This window comes from Rhineura floridana, chromosome 18 (assembly GCF_030035675.1).
Source record: "Rhineura floridana isolate rRhiFlo1 chromosome 18, rRhiFlo1.hap2, whole genome shotgun sequence".
Taxonomy (NCBI): Eukaryota; Metazoa; Chordata; class Lepidosauria; order Squamata; family Rhineuridae; genus Rhineura; species Rhineura floridana.
Window position 1 is genome coordinate 22,959,707 of NC_084497.1, and position 22,839 is coordinate 22,982,545.

Here is a 22,839-nt window from a genome sequence, read left to right on the forward strand (position 1 = left end):
TGTGGCTACTCAGTCCTTAATGGACCCCCCTCCCCAAAAATACTAGAAATCACAAGTGGGGACAGTGCTGCTTGCACTTGTGTCCTGTTGGGGGCTTCCAAAGAGGCATCTGGTTGGCCATTGTGAGTACAGGATGCTGGACTAGGTGGGCCTTAGCTCTTGTCCAGCAGGGCTCTTTTGATGTTCTGATGAATAACAGAGAGGGAGGGCTGCTGCCTTCACGCCCTCCCTGTGGGCTTCTTGGTGCTGTCTGATTGGCCACTGTGGGAAATAGAATGCTGGACTAGATGGGCATTTGGTCTGATCCAGCTGCAGGGCTCTTATGTTATTATGTTCCATTAAAAAAAAAAAAGTCAAAACTTGGGGTTCCTCCAAGCTTCCTGGTAACTCCCTCTCATGTTTGTGTGGTGCAGTTTTGGCATTCTCAGCCCATACACTATACATAAAGGGTTTTATACTTAACATTTATATTGCGCAAGGTTAACTAACATGTGGCCTTCCAGATGTTGCTGAACTGTAACTCACATCATCCCTGGTTGTTAGCAATGCCTGCTGGGGATGGTGGGGGTTATAATTCAGCAACATCTAAAGGACCACACGTTAGCCACCCCAGCTGTAGAGCTTTTAAGTATTTGGAACACTTCATTTCCATGATCTAGTTGGAATCCATACAACAACCCTGTAGGGTAAGTCAGTGTTATTTCTCTCCATACTGCAGATCAGGGCACGCAGGATGAGCCTGACAGAGAAAGTGGCTTGGCTACCTAAAGCCACCCAAGTTAGTTCCCAGCACAGGCAAGATCTGAACCAGTGGCTTCCTGATTCACAGCCCAGTCTCGTAGCCAGTGGTGGCTGGTGCCTACAGAGAGGCGGGTGGGGTGGAATGCAGGTAGCCCCAACTGGCATTTTTACGGACACATCACCATAGCCTATGCATTTTTGTACACATTGCTTGGCTGGAGAAACGGCATTGCAAACTTCAGAGAAGTGCGAACTGCAAAGGATGGCTGTGTTTCGATTTGCGTATTTGTATGTTTTGTGATGGGGTGGGAGTGGGGAGCTGTGTGGGGAAATGAGCTGCTGCTTGCTCACGAGTAGCCCAACCAAGAAGCAGCCGCAATAGGCTGCAGCTGAGGAAGGGCTGGGCTGCCAAGAGGCTGCAAGACTCCAGATTGGGGCTGGTGGCTTATAAAGCACATGACCTCCCCCCAAGAATCCTGGGAAATGTGGTTTCCCACTCATAGAGGGACAGCTTCCCAGCTCTCTTAACAAACTACAGTTCCCAGGATTCTTGGGGGGGGTAGGAGTCGTGCTTTAAATGTAAGGTCTGGATCTGCACACTGAGCAGTTGAATCTTATGTCAAGAATGGCAAAGGGGGCGTAGCATTCCCCACCACCCTTCAGAGTAGCCGGTTAGCTTAGGGGGCATGCAGGGTAGGCTGCGTGCCCTATATACACAACTGTGCCTTCCCAACATCTTGTTGCTATGTCCCACCCCTAGCACTGACTGCTTGAGGCTGCCACTTCACACGCTGACTAATGGTAGGGCCAGCCCTCATCTAGGAACAAGGAGAGGTGATATGTTGTTGGTAGAATGGGGATTTGAAATATCATAAAGGTTGGCTGAAATTGATGGATTGGCTCAAAATAACTAGCTATGTCTTTAGCTGCCAGTCTGTACAAAATAGGAATTGTGAAGCAATTTATGTTATAAGAATGGTTTGTAGAGAAAATTACAAGAGGCCCATCCTATCACGGAAGGCTTATTGTAGAAGTGGCAATTAACCAATATTCTGTCCTGAGGTTTTCTTCTTAAAAAGTACCAATTGAGGTTCATGCTACTTTTGAGAAAGAGAACGGCTGCATATTTTTCTCTCCCCCCCCCCCGGCCCCTGGTTAGCCCAATCTATCTTCGACCATGTTTCATATGCCTCTTAAAATTTTCTACAGGGGGAATTATGGAAATCCACTTCCTGCGATGTGGCAGAGAGAGAGAAAGAGAGAGGCATTTTTATTTCTCCGTTATTAGCCCCTTGACAAGGTAAGTAACTTCAAGAAGATGGATCACTCAGTGAAGCATTTTTTACTTTCCCAATTAATCCAAGCATAATAGTAATAAATCCACCAGGAGCGGTAATTAAATATCTCAAGTCTGTGGCATCCACCCCCAGTTGCTGGCATGTCAGAAGTAATGTACAGTTTAGGGAAAAGTCAATTGTGATGGGATGTCCGGGCTGGGGGGGGGGGGAAGATGTCCGGGCTGGGGGGGGGGAAGAAGGATGTCAAAGGCTTGAGATCACGGGGGGGGGTATGTTCCCTTCTCCCATCTCCAGAGAACTGATTTATCCCACTAGGATACCTTTGCTGTTCAAGATGTAACACAATTAACCTCAGTGCCCTTTTAAAATGGGATTTGATAGTGGGGAACCCTTTTTTTTAATGTAATGTTTTTGTTTCCTGGTCTTTTAAAAATTAAAAAGAGTCCCCTGGCTTCTTCAGGGCTTGATAGATTAGCTCGTACAGGCTGGAATGACACATTGTCGCCGCACAACACATTTTCCTGAACCCGCGTTTGCCGTGGGAATGCAAATTGTGCGTCTGTCTTTCTGCACAGATGACATTTGTAATGGAAAATCAGCTGTGCAGGAGGAAAGGATGTTTTGCTGTTCCTGCGGATTATCCCCTGCAATGACATTCAAAAGTGTAATTGCCTTAATAGAATTTACTGTTCTTTCAGATAAGAACACCAATAGAGCCTGTGCTCAGTAGTGCAGTGTGGCAACTCTGGACCTTAATTCAGGGGTAGGGAACCTTTTTTTCCCTCCAGCCTGAGGGCCGTATTCTCTTCCAGGTAATGCCCTTGGGGCCACATGTCAATGGTGGGCGGGGCCTAGAAGCAAAAGTGGTCAGAGCAACAAACATAGTTTTGCCATAGTACGGGCAAGCCAGAGGCATGTTCGGAGTTGGAGGACACATTCTATTATTATTATTGTTGTTGTTGTTGTTGTTGTTGTTGTTGTTATTAAATCCCGCCCTTCTAGTAGGAGCCCAGGACGGCAAATATAGCCCTGAAGTTTCATAAAAGTAATACAAACTTCTTGCAGTGTTCTTGTCTGAGGTTTCTTCATCTCTCTTAAGGCAATTATGTTGAATGGAAATGGAGCTAAAGTCAGACCAAATCTTCCTTTCATTGATGGCTTCTTCATGTCTTCGGGATATGCAGGAGGCTCACAAACATCAAGAAGAGTTCCATCTTGGCCAGTTGTTCTCCCATGCACACACATTTTCCAATTCCAAAAGGAATAAATGTTTCTTTTTTGATGAGCTGGCCATTTTCATCTAGAAACCTTGCTGGGCAGAAATTCTAGCCAGGCGAAAACGCTCAAGAAGGGTGCAGGGCAGGGCTGGTGAGGGGTGTGGCTTGGAAAAAGGGGGTGTGGCCTGGGGAGAGTTCTGAGGGCCAGACAGAGAGGCTTAGGTGGCCTCCAGGCTGTTGGTTCCCTACCTCTGCTTGAACTGGTCCTATGGGGACCATCTTCTTTAGTTGGTAACTTGTACTGTTTCACTCACTTCAAAATGGGGCGAAATGTATCACTTTGCTCCAGAGTCCTACGTTGCTGGAACAGACCCATCCATCTAGCTCAGCATCCTGTTTTTCAAAAGTGGCCAGTCAGCATTCCCCCCCCAGCAACTGGGGCAGGGCTGTAGCTCAATGAGTAGAGCACGCAGAAGGCCCCGGGTTCAATACCTGGCATCTCCAGGTAGGGCTGGGAGAGAATTGTGCCTAAAACCCTAGAGAACCATCGCCAGTCAGTCTAGATAGACCTGTGGTCTGACTTGGTATGAGGCAGTTTCCTATGTTCCTGTGGTGCTCAGAGCTATAGGTGGAGGCTTAATTTCAAATTAACCATGGCTATTAAGAATGTGAAAAGAAGCCCTTTTGGGCTTGGACCAAAGCAGGGCATGAAAGCTATAGTTGTTCCCAGTGGTTTGTACCCAGTGTTTGGTATTTGGAGGTATACTTCCATGGCTCTATTCTTAGCTATTATTTGATGGCAGATGCTGGAAAGGATACTGAGTATGCAGCATTGTGGAGGATGTGAAATAGCAGGCAGGGAGGAGGGGGATGAAGGACAAAAGAATATTAATGGTAAGACTCATCCCCCCCTCCCCAAGAAACTTGCTGGAGAATTTTTCGTCCCCTCCTTCTGGAGAAACTAATTTATATGGTCAAACTACGACCCCACACTTTCTCTGCCCAGAAATGGGGTAGAGAATTCCAAGAAGCCATTTGCACATAGCCCTATGGCTACCTCTGTATGCCAGCTTGGCCTGGCTCTGGACACTACCTCAGGCCCTCTTATTATTATTATTATTATTATTATTAATAATAATAATAATAATAATAATAATAATAATAATAATAATAATTTATATCCCATCTTTCCTCCAAAGCATCAAGGTGGCACACATGGTTCTCCCCTCTGTTTTATCCTCACAACAACCCTGCAAGGTAGGTTAGGCTGAGAGACAGTGACAGGCTGAAAGCCACTCAGCGAGCTTCATGGATGATTGGGGATTTGAATCCTGGTCTCCCAGGTCCACGTCTAACACTCTCACTCAGGGGTAGCCCACATGTGTGCCCTCTAGATGCTTTAGACCGCAACTCCCATCAGCCCCAGCCGGCATGGCCATTTTTGCTCTAACCACTACACCACACTGGCTCTGCTGCAGGGATGTGACTGGTACTGTGGAGGCTTACAGAGGTTTCAGGATGTGGGTTTAGTGCCTCATCTTGAAAGCCTGAACATCTGTCCCTGACATCATAAATGCTTGCTTGCTCAGGGCTGACTCAGATCCCCCTCCCGGTCTATTTCCTCTACTGGGCCCTCCAAGATATGCCCCTTATCCCAGCAGACATTCCTTTTTGCCAGAATAAACATTTCTGGGTTGTATAATGTTGATGGAGTGTACAACAGCCACAGGAAGTGAGCATGATGGAGTTATTGGTCATGGGGGAGGAGGGAAGGGGCCAAAGGCACCTGTGGAGTAAAAGTGGCTGGGATTTCAGTGGGGATGTGGGGGAATTGCACTAATGCTCAATGTGAGCATGGACAATGAAATTCTAGAGAAACCCAGGCTCTGCTCTAAAGATATGAATGGGCAGAAGAGAGAATTCCTTGATTAGGGAAGCAGGAAGCTGTTTCACACCAGATGAGTGAGTGAGTGAGTGAGTGAGTGAGTGAGTGAGTGAGTGAGTGAGTGTGTGTGTGTGTGTGTAACCCTTTGACTTTTGTGTGGTTGAAATGTAGCCTACTATACAAACTGCATCCATTGCACTGCCTGCCCCCGGTTCAGGGATTGTGTTTTTCACCCCTGCTCTATGTAACATGGGGATGGGCTGCTGATTCTCTCTGCAGTTATTTTTCTCAACTGCAAGATGACCAAGCAAACCTCCCTTAGCTTCCCAGCAGTGGAGGCTGATGTATTAGGGTGAATGGGGGCACAATTACCTGCCCTTGGAGGAGGCTGGGTGGATGGAGGCAAGGCCAGAGTGATCACTTGTGCAGAGACATAGCAGGCAGCCTCCTCTGTGGATAAGAAATGTAGCTCTGTCTCTGTATTATGGGTGGCTGAATGCTCCACTCGGACCTGCTGCAGTGATGGGCACTGTAGCCAGTGGAAGCTGGTCCATAATGGCAAATGTGGCATGGCCCCACCAACCACAGTCTACCCTCAGCCAGCCTCTGCCTTCCTGCCTTCTTTCTTACAACCAGTCCAGAGGGTAAACCTGGCTGTCAGCTTCCTCCTCCTCCATACTCTCTGTGTCGCCCCTTGTAGAACTCGGCAGGGAGGAGAAGGAGGATGGGGACAAAAGTAGCATGAGTTGGCTCTGCCTGTCATTAGCTCTGCCTGTCATTGGGTCTGGCTCCGCCTGCTGTTTGAGCTCCCTGCTTTCTGCCAGTCTCAAATGGGTATCAGCTACCCCTGCCTCCCGGCCAGGCCGACTTCCTGACTGGCCAAAAAAACAAAACAAACACCACACACTTTTTCTGCTTCTCTCTCTTGGCTCCCACTGTGATCTCATTAATAGATTTGCTGATGTGAAAATCATTATCCAGGCAGACAGGCCTAACTAAGAGACGGTCTCGCAGGGTCGACTCGTTAGGGAAGCTGCTGGATTGCGGCATCAAGAGATTTGAATACGCCCCCCCAACGGCACATATAAGCTCACACACGCCATTTGACAGTGTGAGAAATCATCAGCAGGGATTACATTTTAAGGACAGGAAAATGATGGGAGGGGAGGAACTTACACATTCAAACCTTTTGCAAAGCTTGTATTTATTTATAAATATTTCCTTTACTGCTATTTTGTTAAAAACATCAAAGCGGTTTACAACAAGTTTTAAAAAATAGCCATACAATAAAAGCATTAAAAATGCAATAAAAACAAAGGTCTGCTACTGCGAAAAGACACCTTCTTAATTGCCTGCATAAGCCTGGCAGACATCTTTTATCCAACATGTGAAGCTTGAGAATTAAAAACAAAAGTTGGCAAGACTGTTTTTAAAACATGGTTGAATAAGATGAGACGACTTTTTCAAAGGGATTAGGCAAAAGGGGCATTCACACATTACGTGCAAAAAACGAGTGTACAGCTCAGCTATTTGTGTACACTGACAGAACTCAAGTTCAACAAGCCTACGGTCTGTCTACACAGCAGTTGAACTGTACAAATCAAGTGTACACTGTTTCACACAAACACTTTTACACGTATATAGAGACAGCCTGTACCTGTGTTCCCTGTTAATGTGTGGACAAACCTCCTGTCACAGAGAAGGGCAAGGCTATTGGTGGCTAACCATTGTCTCCTCCTTTGGGCTTCCCAAACGGATCTTCATAGCTGCCACTGTTGGATACAGGATGGTGGACTAGACAGAACTACACTGATCTGACCCAGCAGGGCTGTTGTTACATTCTTAATGAAGACAAGACCTGTCAAAAGGATAACGTGAAGAAGATGTTGGGGATTGAACGTGGGACCTTCTGCATGCCAGGCAACTGCTCTTCCACAGACCCTTCCCTTAAGACAGTGTTCTTCAACCTTGGGTCTCCAGATGTTGTCAGACTACAACACCCATCAACCCCAGCCAGCTTAGCCAATGGCCAAGGAGGATGGGTGTTGTAGTCCAACAATATCTGGGGATCCAAGGTTGAAGAACAGTGCCTTAAGACATAGCAACATAAGAAGCTGCTTTATGCCGAATCAGACCATTGGTTCACATTGCTCAGTATTGTCTATCCTAATTGGCAGGGGCTCTCTAGGATTTCAGACAAAGCACCTCTCCCAGCTGTACCTGGAAGAGCCAGAGATTGAACCAGGGAGCTTTTACATGCAAAGCAGGTGCTCTGCCATTGAGCTACACAGCCCTTCTACTGCATGGCTGGGGAGATCTTACTGGACTATGCATCTGTTTTTTAAAAAGAAATCCAAGGGCTTGGTTAGATTTTGAACCTAGCATGAACTGGAAGAGGAAAATTGTCACCACTGAAGGATGCCCTGCTGCACCGACAGGCCCTCGAGGCCTTTCTATACGGTTGCTATTTTGGGTGGGATGCAGTTGCATCCTGACAAATTAAGGTTGCATATATAAAGTTCATTTGGAGCTCTTGCGCAACAATCCCGCTTCCCAAAAAGACCTGACTGTTTGCAATAAGGAAAGCAACGGGACAATGTACTGGAAAGTTGCTTTGTCTAACCTCCTTGCAAACTTTGGGCAAACAAACCAGGAAGCGTGCTCAATAAAAGAGGTTGTCTGGAATCAACCTAGGACTTGGAGGACAATTCCTAGAGTGGTTTAATAGTCATTCCCTCTTCCCAGGGAACTCTGGAAATCGTAGCTCTATGAGGGGGATAAAGGGTCTATGAGGGGGATAAAGGGTCTCCTAACAGTTTCAACAACCTGAGCCAGCTGGAGTTCCCAGGATCCTTTTTTTTATGGGGGGGGCGGAGCCATGGCTTTAAATGTACAGTGCAGATGAGGCCTCCGTTCGTGTCCCTGCGGGTAAAATTTGATTTTACCACATATGGTAACTTCAGTGCCCTCCGCTCAAAATTAAACTATGGAATTCACTCCCACAGGAGCAGAGCTTGGAAAAGTTACTTTTTTTGAACTACAGCTCCCATCAGCCCCAGCCAGCATGGCCACTGGATTGGGCTGATGGGAGTTGTAGTTCAAAAAAGTAACTTTTCCAAGCTCTGCACAGGAGGCAGTGATGGCCACCAACTTAGATAGCTTTAAAAGTGGATTTTAGACAAATACAATGAGGGTAAGACTACTAATGGCTAGGAGTCATGATGGCTATGTTCTGTCTCCATGGATGGAGGCAGTATGCAGAATACCTGCTGCTGGAAACTGCAGGAGAGGAAAGTGCTCTTGTGCTCAGGTCTTACTTGCGGGACATTTGGGGCATCTGTGAGAACAGAATACCGGATTAGATGAGCCACTGGCCTGATCCAGCAGGTTCTTCTTAAAGGAAAAATGAGGCTGTGTGCCTATACACACCTACCTGGGTCAAATTCAGCTGAATGGGGTTTACGTCTGAGTAGACATGTATAGGATTGCACTGTGAACCTATAAAAAGGCTGCCCGCTAAGAAAAAGTCTCAATGCTTGGGGGGATTGCAGGCTATGAAACAATCTTGTTATTGATTTAATTTTAATTTTATTTTTAAATAGCACCCTGCCCCCAGCCTCCACCTCTCTGGGTTCCCAAAGGGCTTTCTCAGCTCTGGTGTGCAGATCTGCTGCATCAGCAGCTCTGAAAGTTTTTTGTGTGAAATTGACTCGCAAAGGGGAGCCAAGGAAATAGCCTCACATCAGCAAAATTGTATCCAGTCCCTTTGCTTTCCAAGTACCTTGAGACAGGTGTGTGTGTGTGTGTGTGTGTGTGTGTGTATGTGGGCACAGTAACTTGGGGTTGGGCGTGAAGAAAACAGCTAGCATTTTAAAGACTTTTACATTGGGGGAGGGCTGTAGCTCAGTGGTTAGAGCATCTGCCCTGCATGCATAACTTCCCAGGTTCAATTCTTGGCCTTTCCAGGTTAGGGTTGGGGAACATTCCCAGCCTGAAACCCTGGTGAGCTGCTGCTGGTCAGTGTAGACAATACTGAGCTAGATGGACGAGTGGTCTGACTCAGTATAAGGCAGTTTCCCATGTCTTGGGAATTAACTAACTTTGGTCTGTTAACTTCAATGGGTCTACGCAGAGTCTCTTGGCTATCACTCGTGAATGAGTAAGATTGTCTTCCAAAATATAGTCTTTAACAATGGATCCATCTGAATCTGTATCCACCGCCGATGTACCAGACCATGACTAGGGGCTTCTGGATTTGCCATTTGCCAATCGCCATGGGACTTTTGTTATGGAAGACGCCTGTGCGTGAATTTGTTTTATGTGGGGAGATCGGCGCACAACGATCAACACACAATCTTGACAGAAAAAGGCTTTGATCCAATGGCATGGGTACCACGATGACTGGAAGTCCATAATTCAAGCACTGGCCCTCATACTGCAGGCCTGACTTGCTTGGGACACCCTCCACCCGTGTGAAGTGCTCTCTCTCTCTCTCTCTCCAATAAAAATCTCCTGAGAGAGGGCTAATTCAGAGATGAAAAAGACACTGTCTGTCTTTAGGTACCACTTAGGGTTTCATATTGGATTTGCAAACATTGTCAGTGACAGCTGGCTAACAGAACACCCCAGTCCAAGGACGAGGCAAGGTTGAGGGCTTCCTGGGAGACAAGAAGAGGCCAAGAGAAGGAATGTTTGTGATGTTTAGAGCAAAGAACTTTGAGATGATGATGATATCTTACCTGCCCTTCATCGTAAGGCCCCAGAGTGTCATGTCTAGCTCTGACCTGGCACCAGACATGGATTCTTCAGAGGAGGAGCCAGATGCCCCACAGGTCAAGGACCTTGAGATGCAGGCAGAGCCCTCCAAATCCAGTGCTGAGGGACCCTCTGGACTGATGTCTGATGAAGCTCACCTGGAACTGTCAGAGGAGGAGGCAGATCATTAGGAAAGGTGTTGAAAATAAACCTGGTGATATCACAATGTCGTTATACAAATCTGTGGTGTGACCGCATTTGGAATACTTTGTACCGTTCTGGTCGCCTCACCTCAAAACAAGATATTGTAGAGTTGAAAAAGGTTCAGAAAAGGGCAACCAGAATGATCAGGGGGATAGAGCGACTCCCCTGTGAGGAATGGTTGCAGCATTTGGGGCTTTTTAGCTTAGAGGAAAGGCGAGTAAGCAATGACATGACAGAAGTATAAAATTATGCATGGCATTGGAAAATGTGGATAGAGAGGAGTTTCTCTCCCTCTCACATAACACCTGTAACTCGTGGACATCCAGTGAAGCTGAATGCTGGAAACTTCGGGGCAGACACAAAGCAGTCACATGGCTTTAAAAGATTAGACAGACTCATGGTTATGGCTATGCTTCCAAATACCAGTTGCTGGAAAGTGCAGGAGGGGAGAATCGCTGTTGCACTCGAGTCTTGCCTTAGGGTTTCCCATAGTGGGCATCTGGTTGGTCCCTGCGAGAATAGGATGCTGGACTAGGGCCACTGGCCTGATCCAGCAGGCTCTTCTTATGATCTTATGAGCTGCCCCGCTTCCCAGTCCTCCAGAGTACTAGTGCCAAAAGCTTTGGGTCCAGGGCAAAGAGCTTGTGTCTGTGGACCCAGGGTTGCCAGGCTATTTGCGAGTAAGCAGCTTCTGATGCACATTTACTGCTAGCAGTGTGGTTAGGGTATGGTTTAGGAAGCCAGACTATCTGAGGCCTCCTTCTTGAGCCTCCCAGTTACTGGAAACAGAGTCTCTGGCTCCAAGTGCCTGATTCTAGTTACTCTGCCATGCTGTGTTGAATCTTGCTTGGCCAGACTGTCTCTGAGTCACATTTGGAGCTAGACTAGATTCTCTGAGCTTGACCTTGGTGTGTTCGGACTGTGTTCCATGGGTAACCCTGCCCTCATTGTTGGCAAGTACTTTGGTGAGGGGTCCTTTTCTGCAACTGGGACTCCAACCTCTGACACCATCTCCCTGGAGCGTGACACAGGGTTGGTTGCAGCAATTTAAGAATGCAATGTTCAAAACACTTGGAAAGAAATTATGGTTGCGAGAATAGGATGGTCCTGCTACACACACACAAAGGCTAACGTTAAAAGGTGCATCTTCCGCATATGATGGAAACCATACCCTGGGCTCCTGCTGGAAGGAAGGGCGGGGTATAAATAAAATAATAAATAATAACAAAATACAAGAAAGGTGGCAGACGCAACTCTCTGAAGAGGAAGTGTTTGCATATGCTGCCTGGGGCTCATGGGAGTTGTAGTCCAAAAACTCTGGAAGGCACCAGGTTGGCAAGTGCTGCTTCCAATGGTCAGCAAAGATTTTTTCATCCCACCTGCCTTATTTGTTTACAAAGTGTGCCCCCTCCCAGTGTACTCTCAGTGGCTTACAGTTTACAAACATCACATAAGACACAAAAAACAACTTCCATTATAAAATTTTCAACATAAATCACAAAGCATCAGTCACCTAGGAACTGCATTAAAATAACGAAACCAACTGGACAATCAGCTGAAAGATTTCTGGAACAGCCATGATGCCATGATGTTGGTGCCTGATGAATTTCCCTTGGGAGGGCATTCCTCAAAATGGGGAAACCACCGAGAAGGCCTTGCTTGTACTGGCTGCTTGGTGTGCCTCATTATTAAGAACATAAGAACATAAGAAGAGCCTGCTGGATCAGGCCAGTGGCCCATCTAGTCCAGCATCCTGTTTTCACAGTGGCCAACCAGGTGCCTGGGGGAAGCCCGCAAGCAGGACCCGAGTGCAAGAACACTCTCCCCTCCTGAGGCTTCCGCCAACTGGTTTTCAGAAGCATGCTGCCTCTGACTAGGGTGGCAGAGCACAGCCATCATGGCTAGTAGCCATTGATAGCCCTGTCCTCCATGAATTTGTCTAATCTTCTTTTAAAGCCGTCCAAGCTGGTGGCCATCACTGCATCTTGTGGGAGCAAATTCCATAGTTTAACTATGCGCTGAGTAAAGAAGTACTTCCTTTTGTCTGTCCTGAATCTTCCAACATTCAGCTTCTTTGAATGTCCATGAGTTCTAGTATTATGAGAGAGGGAGAAGAACTTTTCTCTATCCACTTTCTCAATGCCATGCATAATTTTATACACTTCTATCATGTCTCCTCTGACCCGCCTTTTCTCTAAACTAAAAAGCCCCAAATGCTGCAACCTTTCCTCGTAAGGGAGTCGCTCCATCCCCTTGATCATTCTGGTTGCCCTCTTCTGAACCTTTTCCAACTCTATAATATCCTTTTTGAGATGAGGCGACCAGAACTGTACACAGTATTCCAAATGCGGCCGCACCATAGATTTATACAACGGCATTATGATATCGGCTGTTTTATTTTCAGTACCTTTCCTAATTATCGCTAGCATGGAATTTGCCTTTTTCACAGCTGCCGCACACTGGGTCGACATTTTCATCGTGCTGTCCACTACAACCCCGAGGTCTCTCTCCTGGTCGGTCACCGCCAGTTCAGACCCCATGAGCGTATATGTGAAATTAAGATTTTTTGCTCCAATATGCATAATTTTACACTTGTTTATATTGAATTGCATTTGCCATTTTTCTGCCCATTCACTCAGTTTGGAGAGGTCTTTTTGGAGCTCTTCGCAATCCCTTTTTGTTTTAACAACCCTGAACAATTTAGTGTCGTCAGCAAACTTGGCCACTTCACTGCTCACTCCTAATTCTAGGTCATTAATTAACAAGTTGAAAAGTACAGGTCCCAATACCGATCCTTGAGGGACTCCACTTTCTACAGCCCTCCATTGGGAGAACTGTCCGTTTATTCCTACTCTCTGCTTTCTGCTTCTTAACCAATTTCTTATCCACAAGAGGACCTCTCCTCTTATTCCATGACTGCTAAGCTTCCTCAGAAGCCTTTGGTGAGGTACCTTGTCAAACGCTTTTTGAAAGTCTAAGCACACTATGTCCACTGGATCACCTCTATCTATATGCTTGTTGACACTCTCAAAGAATTCTAATAGGTTACTGAGACAGGACTTTCCCTTGCAGAAGCCATGCTGGCTCTGCTTCAGCAAGGCTTGTTCTTCTATGTGCTTAGTTAATCTAGCTTTAATAATACTTTCTACCAGTTTTCCAGGGACAGAAGTTAAGCTTACTGGCCTGTAATTTCCAGGATCCCCTCTGGATCCCTTTTTGAAGATTGGCGTTACATTTGCCACTTTCCAGTCCTCAGGCACGGAGGAGGACCCAAGGGACAAGTTACATATTTTAGTTAGCAGATCAGCAATTTCACCTTTGAGTTCTTTGAGAACTCTCGGGTGGATGCCATCCGGGCCCGGTGATTTGTCAGTTTTTATATTGTCCATTAAGCTTAGAACTTCCTCTCTCGTTACCACTATTTGTCTCAGTTCCTCAGAATCCCTTCCTGCAAATGTTAGTTCAGGTTCAGGGATCTGCCCTATATCTTCCACTGTGAAGACAGATGCAAAGAATTCATTTAGCTTCTCTGCAATCTCCTTATCGTTCTTTAGTACACCTTTGACTCCCTTATCATCCAAGGGTCCAATTGTCTCCCTAGATGGTCTCCTGCTTTGAATGTATTTATAGAATTTTTTGTTGTTGGTTTTTATGTTCTTAGCAATGTGCTCCTCAAATTCGTTTTTAGCATCCCTTATTGTCTTCTTGCATTTCTTTTGCCAGAGTTTGTGTTCTTTTTTATTTTCTTCATTTGGACAAGACTTCCATTTTCTGAAGGAAAACTTTTTGCCTCTAAGAGCTTCCTTGACTTTGCTCGTTAACCATGCTGGCATCTTCTTGGCCCTGGCGGTACCTTTTCTGATCTGCGGTATGCACTCCAGTTGAGCTTCTAATATAGTGTTTTTAAACAACTTCCAAGCATTTTCGAGTGATGTGACCCTCTGGACTTTGTTTTTCAGCTTTCTTTTTACCAATCCCCTCATTTTTGTGAAGTTTCCTCTTTTGAAGTCAAATGTGACCGTGTTGGATTTTCTTGGCAATTGGCCAGTTACATGTATGTTTAATTTAATAGCACTGTGGTCACTGCTCCCAATCGGTTCAACAACACTTACATTATTCATTCATTAATTATTATTATTATTATGTTTACATCCCCCCTTTCCTCCAAGGAGCTCCTGCACCTTTAATAGCTGTAGCAATGAAGGGATGCCCTCTTCTACCAGACTATTAAAGGTGCAAGAGCACAGTCCACTCACCTTGGTGTGTTTTTAAAAAAAAATAAAATCTAGTTCTCCAAGTAAGGGCAGTGGGATGCCAGGAGACCAGACTGAGAAGGAGGGGCGCACTTTTTTTTTTAACCCCCCAAGCTCGCTCTTCAAGCAGAAGCGCGCTCCGCTTCCTCCGGAGCTGCACCTTTAAAAGTCACATCACGTTTGGAGGCCTGATTATCCATTAACCTGACGTGAGCCGTATTTCCTGCGGGTGGCGTTTCTCCCCTTATATTACTCCAGCTCTTTTCGCTTTCTGTCTCTCTCCCCCCCGTTCGCAAAGCCAGAAGGAGCAGAGCCAAGCAAGCAGGGAGCCAGCGAGCCTGCAAGGAAAGAGCAAAGCCAGGCTCGCTCTCCCCCTCTCCTCCCCCCTCCTTCTCCGTCCCTTTCTGCCAACCCTCCCCTCCGCTTTGCCCCCTCCCCCTTTTTCCTTATCAGCAATTCAGATCGCATGCAAATTTCCAACCCCCCCCTCTTAAGCCTTTTCTCACACTGGCGAGAGAGTGCAAAATCAGGAGAAGCGAGCCTCTCTCTCCCTTGCCAGAGCAGAAAATCCATCCTTTTCTCTCTCCTCTCTTGTAGCTTCCTCCTTCCCCTCTCCTTTCCTTTTAACCCCCCCCCCGCAATAAAAGTAACCTTTTCTTCCCTCCCTCGGCAGAATCCCGGGCGATCCGAGATTGCAATGGTGCCGTTCATAAGGGCTTGATCGCCTGGCTGGCTCGCTCTTTCTCTCTCCAGCATTCTGTTTTCTCGCCCCCTGCCACCTTTTCTCTCTCTCTCTCTTTTTTTTTTTTACAAAACCGCTCTCCCCCTCTGTCTCTCTACACACCTCCCCCCCCGGTTCCTTTTGTGCCGCGATGGGGTGGGCAAAGCGAGCCCCCGGGTCCCTCTCCGCCTGTGCTTTTCCCCGTCTCCTCTTCCTCCTGCCGCTGGCATCGTGGCTGGCCGGTTGCAATGGAAGCTGTCCCGAGAGGGCACTAGAGAGGAGGGAAGAGGAAGCCAACATCGTCCTCACTGGGACGGTGGAGGAAATAGTGAACGTGGATCCGGTTCATCGGACCTACTCCTGCAAGGTAAACGGATTCGGATTAAGAGTTTTTTTGGGGGGCGCCTGTGTGTGGACGCAGCTCGGCTGCGCTTCCTGGGATGGGTTGGTGGAGACCCTCGCTCCGCAGGCTCTCCCAGGGAAAAAGCTCCGTAGTTATCTTCACGCTCTTGCAAAACTTTCCCCCCTTCCTGTTGCAATGGGATAATCTCGCTCCTGTACTTGTTGATTTCCTATTTTAGGCTGCAATGCAATGCGCACATATCTGGGAGTAAATCCCATTGAACCCAATGGAACTTACTTCTGAGTAGACGTACGTTGGATTGCAGCCTTAGTTGTAAACATGCTTCTAACAACAAACTAGGTTGGGGAGGACTCGGGTTTGAAATGATTATCTCTCTCTCTCTCCTCCCTCCCCCCAAATATCTAGCAACTTGCATCCAAGTCGCCCCAGCAGACTCCTGTTGAACTTTTTCTTTGGTGCAACCTCTGGTTGAAATTGGCAAAGAACTTCATTACAGGCTCCAAGGGGTTGTAAAGAAAATCTAGTCCTACTCAGAGTAGACCCATTGGAGTTAATGGGCATGGCTGACTTAGGTCCATGAAGTTCTGTGGGTCTGTTCTGAGTAGGGCCTAGTTGGCTACAACCCTGAGCTCTTAATTGGTTCCTAAATTGTGCATCATCCCCCCCTGAAAAGGGGGATATTTTGGGGTAGGTGAGTGGGCATACCTTGCAATGCCATTTTCTTTTTTCAGTGAATGGATAACTCATCATAATTTTTAAAGGACAATTGCCACCCCTTTCATAACTGTTGCCAGAACTAAAGAGTGCTGCTGTCTTTTTAATTAATTAAATAACACCTACCCCTCACCCCCGGAAGGGAAAATGTTTTAAAGGGTAATGAGTTAAACCACAGCTTTTTTGAAAAAGTGGAAATTGGACATTTACAGCAAAATGTGCCTCTGGGGTGTAAAATTCTCCTTTCTCTTGTTCAGGGTTGTTTTTGGTACCTTCCTGGAGAGTTTTTAAAAATGCGATATATATATTTTTTAAAAAGAAAAGGTAATGAGGCAAGGAAAGTGATGTAGGAAAACTTAACTGCAGTGACACAAGCCACATATTCTCCAGAGTAGTGGAGCCAGAATTGATAGGGATCAGTTATAACCAATCCTAAAAACATGGCTTGAAATGGTAAAGCCCCAGAGAAATCAGTACTACAGACACTTATCTGAGAATAAGCACCACTGCGTATATAGCAAGGATTTCTTCTGAGGCCATAGGATTGGCCTGTTAAGTGAGCGAATCTCAAGATGGTTGTGTTGGACCTGGAATGATGCTTCACTTTGCCACATACTTCTGAGGAGTCCCAGTGGACTCCAGCAAAGACACCTTGCTCCTGAGTGTGTCATTGCAACTTGCAGATTTATATGAGTGGCCTTGATAGATCAGATTTAAATCTCATACATTCAGGATTTGGTCTCCAACAGTAGCCAGCAAGGTGCCTCTTGGGAAGCAAACTAGCAGGGACATGAAGACAGTGGCCTTCTTTTAGCTGTTCATAGCAGCTGGTATTTCAAGATATGCTGCCTGTGAACATGGAGGTTCTATTTACTTTTCTTGGCTAATAGTCAATGATAAAGCCCCAAAAATTTATTAGCTTGCTAAGAGACTACTAGCCCCTTAGCAGGCTAGTTTTTTTTAAAGTCTTGTATTAAACTAATCGGCAAATGAGGGAATGGTTCTCGCTGTCCTTTGTCCAACAGAAAGCTTGGTTTCCATGCTGGCCTTGGAGGATGGAACTTTACATCCTCTGCAACCATGACAGAAATAAAGAGATTAGAAGTTTGGGTGGGGGGAGTGATCCATCTCTGCTCTGCCAGCCTGTTGATTTGCCTGCACGGAATTATGTGTCGCCTGTGGTGACCAAGTGCATAGCAAAATACAAAGCTGACCTAACCATCTCCCAAGATTTTTTTCTACTCCTGATCCCATGTTGAAGCCATCGCCTCATCTTTGTGGTAGTGATTTCTACAAGTTCAATAGACATTGAGTGATGGAAGAGTGTTCCTTCACCCCAAGAACGTTGGTAACCCCCTCTGCATCCCACAGGATGCCAATAAGCAAGATCCACAGACTAATTTAAGCTGACGCAATAGAGCTTAGCCAGTTTGGTCGCAGTGGTGTCAAAGGCTGTGTCCACACCATACATTTAAAGCGCCCCTTCCCAAGAATCCTGGGAACTGTAGTTTACCCCTCCCTCACAGAGCTACAATTCCCGTTCTGTACATGAACTGAGTGCGGCTGTCCAGGGTTTCAGTCGGGGAACATTCCCAGCCAGGGATTGAACTTGAGACCTTCTGGATGCAAAGCAGATGCTCTGCCACAGAGCTGTGGTCCTTCCCCTTTGAATCATGCAGAGAGAGAAAGGGTAGGCATCTTCTTCCTTCAGCGGCTGCTCAAGAGCCTTTATCGACTTGGTTTCTTGGGGACATGCTGGCTTTTCTGTTGTGGGTGACACACCATTTAGGATTTACTACCCAATGTGTGTGCTAAAGGTCTTATACAGACTTACCTGGGGCTTACTTCTGGAGCGTCATTTATAAGATTCTGCTCAAGGTTTGAAACCACGTTCCTCTTGCTGGGGAGTGTGTTCACCCTCTTGCAGATTCTGCTGATAGGAGTTTTGGAAATTTTTTACCACCTAATGGTTGAAATTGATTTTTTTTTCGGGACATAGGAAGCTGCCTTATATTGAGTCTGTTCGTTGGCCCATCTAGGATAGTATTGTCTACACTGACTGGCAGCTGCTTCCCAGGGTTTTAGACAAGGAGTCTTTCCCAGCCCTACCTGGAGATGCCGGGGATTGAACCTGGGACTTCTGCTTGCAAAGCAGGTGCTCTGCCACTGGGCTGTCACTCTTCCCTGAAGATTAGTTTGGGAAGGTGAGCATCACTCTAGCTTCTTGGTCTTAACCTTGATGTTGCTTGCTCTGCTAACCTCCCCCAAATCCTTCTAGATCTCAAATTCAGTGGAAACCTAATCCGAGCATTGCTGCACCAATATACTGGCAGCTTTTTTGTTTCTTTTTAAAAAATGTTTCTTCTTCTAAACCTGAAAAACTTCCTTTTTTTTTTTAAAGCAAGGACACATGTTTTTCACTGGGCGAGTTTAAAAGCTTCGGCACATAATTATGTATTTTTAGATGGCGAGTAACCTTCTTAAAAAGAGCGGCTAACCCCAGAGAAGGGAGCGTCTTCGCAAAGCTGCTTTTAAGCAAACCCCACCCCAAGTATCTGCAGTGGAACAAATTCTCTTTATACTTTCTGGTTGGGAAAATTTCAAAGCCTCCAGTTGGAAGACTGCATCTGGTTGAAAAGTCAACTCCAGACTTGCTTCCATAAGCTTGGTTTTTGGAGTTTTTTCGACCTGTCTGTTGCACAACTCTAAAGCCATCTTCTAGCTACAGATTTATCTCTTCTGCAAAACCTGTTTGATTAAAAAAGAAAAATGAATGGCCAACTTGGCATGGTTGTTGACAACCTCTTATTTACATTGCAGCATTAGTATGCATGGAGCTTTTTATAGAGTAAGATTAACGCAGGAAGGCCTAGGCCCCAACATGCTTGCAGTGTGAATTCTGACAGGAAAGAAATTTTGAGAGGAAGAAAAAGGGTCACACCGATTGGATGAATTCTGTTTGGATGCTGTCTGGGTTTCATGCTGTAAATACGTTCTGCAAAATTTAAGCCGCTTTGCTCGCTGCTGAATATCGCTGCAGATATCCCCACTGCTGTAAGGTATGCACTTCTCTAGCAGTTCATGTTTGGTCTTGAAAAGAAATCCTTGTTAACTGCTGGAAGGTCTTGTGCTTATTTTTAAGCGTGCCAGGGTAATTGAGGTTAGTAGGACCTGCACAGGCCGTTCTGGAGCTGGGAATAAATAATTTTGTTTTGGGGAACAGAAAGGGCTGGTTAGATGGACTGGTGGGAAACCTGTGACCCTCTATATGTTCTTGGACTCCAGATCCCATCGGCCCCAGATAGCATGGCCAATGGTCAGGAATGATGGGAGTTGTGGTCCAGCAACATCCGAAGGGCTGCAGGCTCCCCTCCAATACACCATCCTCTGTATATGGGACGATGAAGGTCATATCCGCGCCTTAGATTTAATGCACCTTTAAAGCACATGGCTTCCTCCCAAGAATCCAGGAGACTGTAGTTTACCTCTCACGCAGCTACAACTCCCAGCACCTTTAACAAACTACAATTCCCAGGATTCTTTTGGTGAAGCAATGCACTTTAAGTGTGCGGTATGCGTGTGACCATAGCTGGGTATGTGGAGCGGAAAAGCATCAGCGGTTTAACTGTTTAGTGAGACACTGAATTTTGGTGTGGCAGATGTGTTAATGGGGAAGGGCCGTAGCTCAGTGGCAGAGAATCTGCCTTGTGTGCAGAAGGTCCCAAGTTCAACCCCTGGCATCTCTAGGTAGAGCTGAGAGAGAGTTCCTGCATGAAACCCTGGAGAGCCGGTGCCAATCAGTGTAGATAATATTGAGCTAGATGGACTGCTGGTGACTCTGTACAAGGCAGCTTCCTATATTCCTAACTTAAAACAACGACAAACTCCTCCCAGATCCAAGAGAGACATCTTTTCAGGGCAGGGATGGGAAACTTATGACCCTCCAGATGTTGTTGGACTCCAACGCCCATCAGCCCCGGGGGCCAGCATGGCCAAAGGTCAAGGAGGATGGGAGCTGTAGTCCTATAATATCTGGGGGGCCACAGGTTCCCCATCTCTGTGTCAGAGTTTAAAAGGTCTGTCCCTGAGATCATAGTTGCTTGATATTTGGCAGTCAGAGTGGGTTTAAAGAGTGGTCCCCTTCCTCACCCCTTTTCAACATATTGGTAAATAGGGTGGGGCATTCTAACAAGCTTGAGTGATTGCGAGTTGGAACTGCAGTGTGATGGGGTTGCATCACCTCTGCAAGACTTCTGCGTCAATTGGAAAAGTCTGTCGCTCCCTGATTCCATTATCAACCATAGTGACATTCCCCCACCCCAGCTACTCATTGCCTAGCTGTGGATTTTGGGTTTTTCTTTTCTTTTGTGCCAACGCAGCTTCCTTTTCTGTTTTATAAAAAATATTTTAACCAAGCTATCATCCATAATGATCAAAGTGCACTGAGGGATAATTTAATTTAAGGAACAGCGACTTTAACTTTTGCTTAAGGGGTACTTTTAATGCAGATTCTGTAGGGACTGGCGATCGTTCCCACTGTTAAAGCATTGATACAAACAGATGTGAAGGCCTAGAACAAAAACCAGAAAAATGGGGGAGAAACTGTGCCCCCCCCCCGTTTTTCTCCAATTTTTCTGTTTTTTCCCCCGGGGAAATGGGAGAAGAGTAACCCATCCTTCCCCTGAATTTTTCTGTTTTTTTTCTGGGAGCCCTCTGCTTGCATGTGAGAGTGGGGGATGTCCATGCCCACTATTGGCATGCACCCCCCCCCACAGGCGAACATATCCCGTGGTCCAAAGCAGGTTAGCCGTGCCTGATGCAAGGGAATGGAAGCCTTGGGCTTATGAAACTGACACTGCTATTCTTGGGCGGGGCTGTAAGGTCTGTGGTCGAGGGCTTGCTTTGCGTGCAGAAGGTCTGCGGTTCTGTTCCTGTCATCTCCAGGTGGAGCTTGGGGGTCCAGGGCAAGATTGTGGTGACTCCAGTGATGAAGGGATGGTATTCCTCGTGGGCTCAGAGGCACAGGCTCTTCACATTTCCTGGCATCGCAAAGGAGAATCTGGAAGGGGTGATTTCAAAGAGCCGTGGCTCAGTGGCAGAGCGCCTGCTTTGCATGCAGAAGGCCCCGGGTTCAGTCCCCAATGGCATCTCCAGGTAGGGCTGGGAAGGATCCCTGCCTGACATTCTGGAGAGCTACTGCTGGTTAGTGTAGACAGTATTGGGCGATATTGGTCTGACTTGGTACAAGGCAGCTTCCTATGTGTCTGCATCTTAAGAGAAGGGCATCTTTGCATGCAGAAGGACTCCACTGCGTGCCTCTCCAGTTTGAGGGGCCAGGTTGCATGGAAAGGGAAAGATGTCTGCCTGAGATGCTGGAGAGCTGCTGCCGGTCAGTGTACACTACTGAGCTAGTTGGAGAAGTGGCCTTAGGCGGCTGCCTGTGTTCCATCCAACGCATCCTGAATGTAATGGTGAGTAAGAACATAAGAGCCCTGCTGGGTCAGGCCAATGGCTGTGTAGTCCAGCATCCTGTTCTCACAGTAGCCAACCAGATGCCTGTGGGAAGCCCACAAGGAAGGCCTGAGCACAAGAACGCTCTCCTCTCCTGTTGTTTCCTGCAACAGGTAAGTATTTAGTGCCTCTGTCTATGGAGACAGAGCATAGCTAGTGGCTGTTTATAGCCCTTCCTCCATGAATTTGTGTAATCCTCTTTTCAAACCATCCGGCTGTGGGATGTTAATTCCATAGTTTAACTATGTGCTGTGTGCAGAAGTCCTTTCTTTGGTCTGTCCTGAATCTTCCAACGTTCCGCTTCATTCATAATACGAATTTCAGTGTTGTGAGAGAGGGAGAAAAAGTTTTCTTTATCCACTTTCTCCATGCCATGCATAATTTTATATACTGCTGTCATGTCACCTCTGATTTGCTTTTTCTCTAAACTAAAAATGTGTTTTAAGGTTTGTTTTTATGTTTTAAAGTTTTTAGTGCTTTTGTTTGCTGCCCTGGGCTCCTGCCGGGAGGAAGGGCGGGGTATAAATAAATAAATAAGCCAACCAGCCCCAAATGCTGCAATGTTTCCTCATAGGGGAGTTGCTCAATCCCCTTGATCATTCTGGTCTCATTGAACTCAGTGGGGTGGGCTTCTAAGTCACCTCATTTCCTAGTGTTCAAACACTCCTAAAACACAAGAACTGCCTTTCTGTTTCAGGGGTCTATCTTGTTCAGCATCCTATTTCTGACAGCAACCCTTCAGATGCCCCTGGGAAGCTCATAATCAGAACATGATGGAAATAGCTATTCCCCTGTTCTCTGTCCCCACAATCTAGAGCTCAAAAGGTACACTGCATCTGAATGTGGAGGTTCTGTTTTTTTAAAGAAGCATTTTTCTCTAAATTGAGCTGCCTGGTTCTTCCCTGGGCTTGTGCAGAGAAGCTTCCACATGTGTGAACTGAGCAGATTCCACACTTGCATGGTAGCTGTTCCTTCAAAGTGTGGGAGACGGGAGGGAGGAAAAACACATGCGCACACAGTACAATGGCGTTTGCAGGAATTATTGCTGGTGAGGGGTAGCGATGATTGCTCAGCTGGTTCTGCACACCTCAAGGAGATGAGGGGAGGCTTTTCGGTCTCTTTTCTACCAAATCATTTTTGAAATTGCAGTGTATGTCAAAACCAGCTTGTGTTGTG

At 46.5% G+C, this 22,839-nt stretch overlaps 1 protein-coding gene across 3 annotated transcripts in view; it reads left to right on the forward strand.

The window, feature by feature from the left end:
* AGRN (agrin) overlaps positions 1-22,839 on the forward strand; it is a 263,655-nt gene that overhangs the window by 2,301 nt on the left and 238,515 nt on the right. Inside the window, exon 2 of one of the 3 annotated variants that reach the window (XM_061602122.1) lies at positions 1,951-2,041. Coding sequence is in view for 2 of the 3 variants with exons in the window: in XM_061602120.1 (XP_061458104.1) it covers positions 15,226-15,441 (216 nt within the window). In the remaining variant the exon portion in view is untranslated. Of the gene's footprint in view, positions 1-1,950; positions 2,042-14,611; positions 15,442-22,839 lie in introns of those variants that run through there. The other 2 variants (XM_061602120.1, XM_061602121.1) reach the window with 2 other exon arrangements.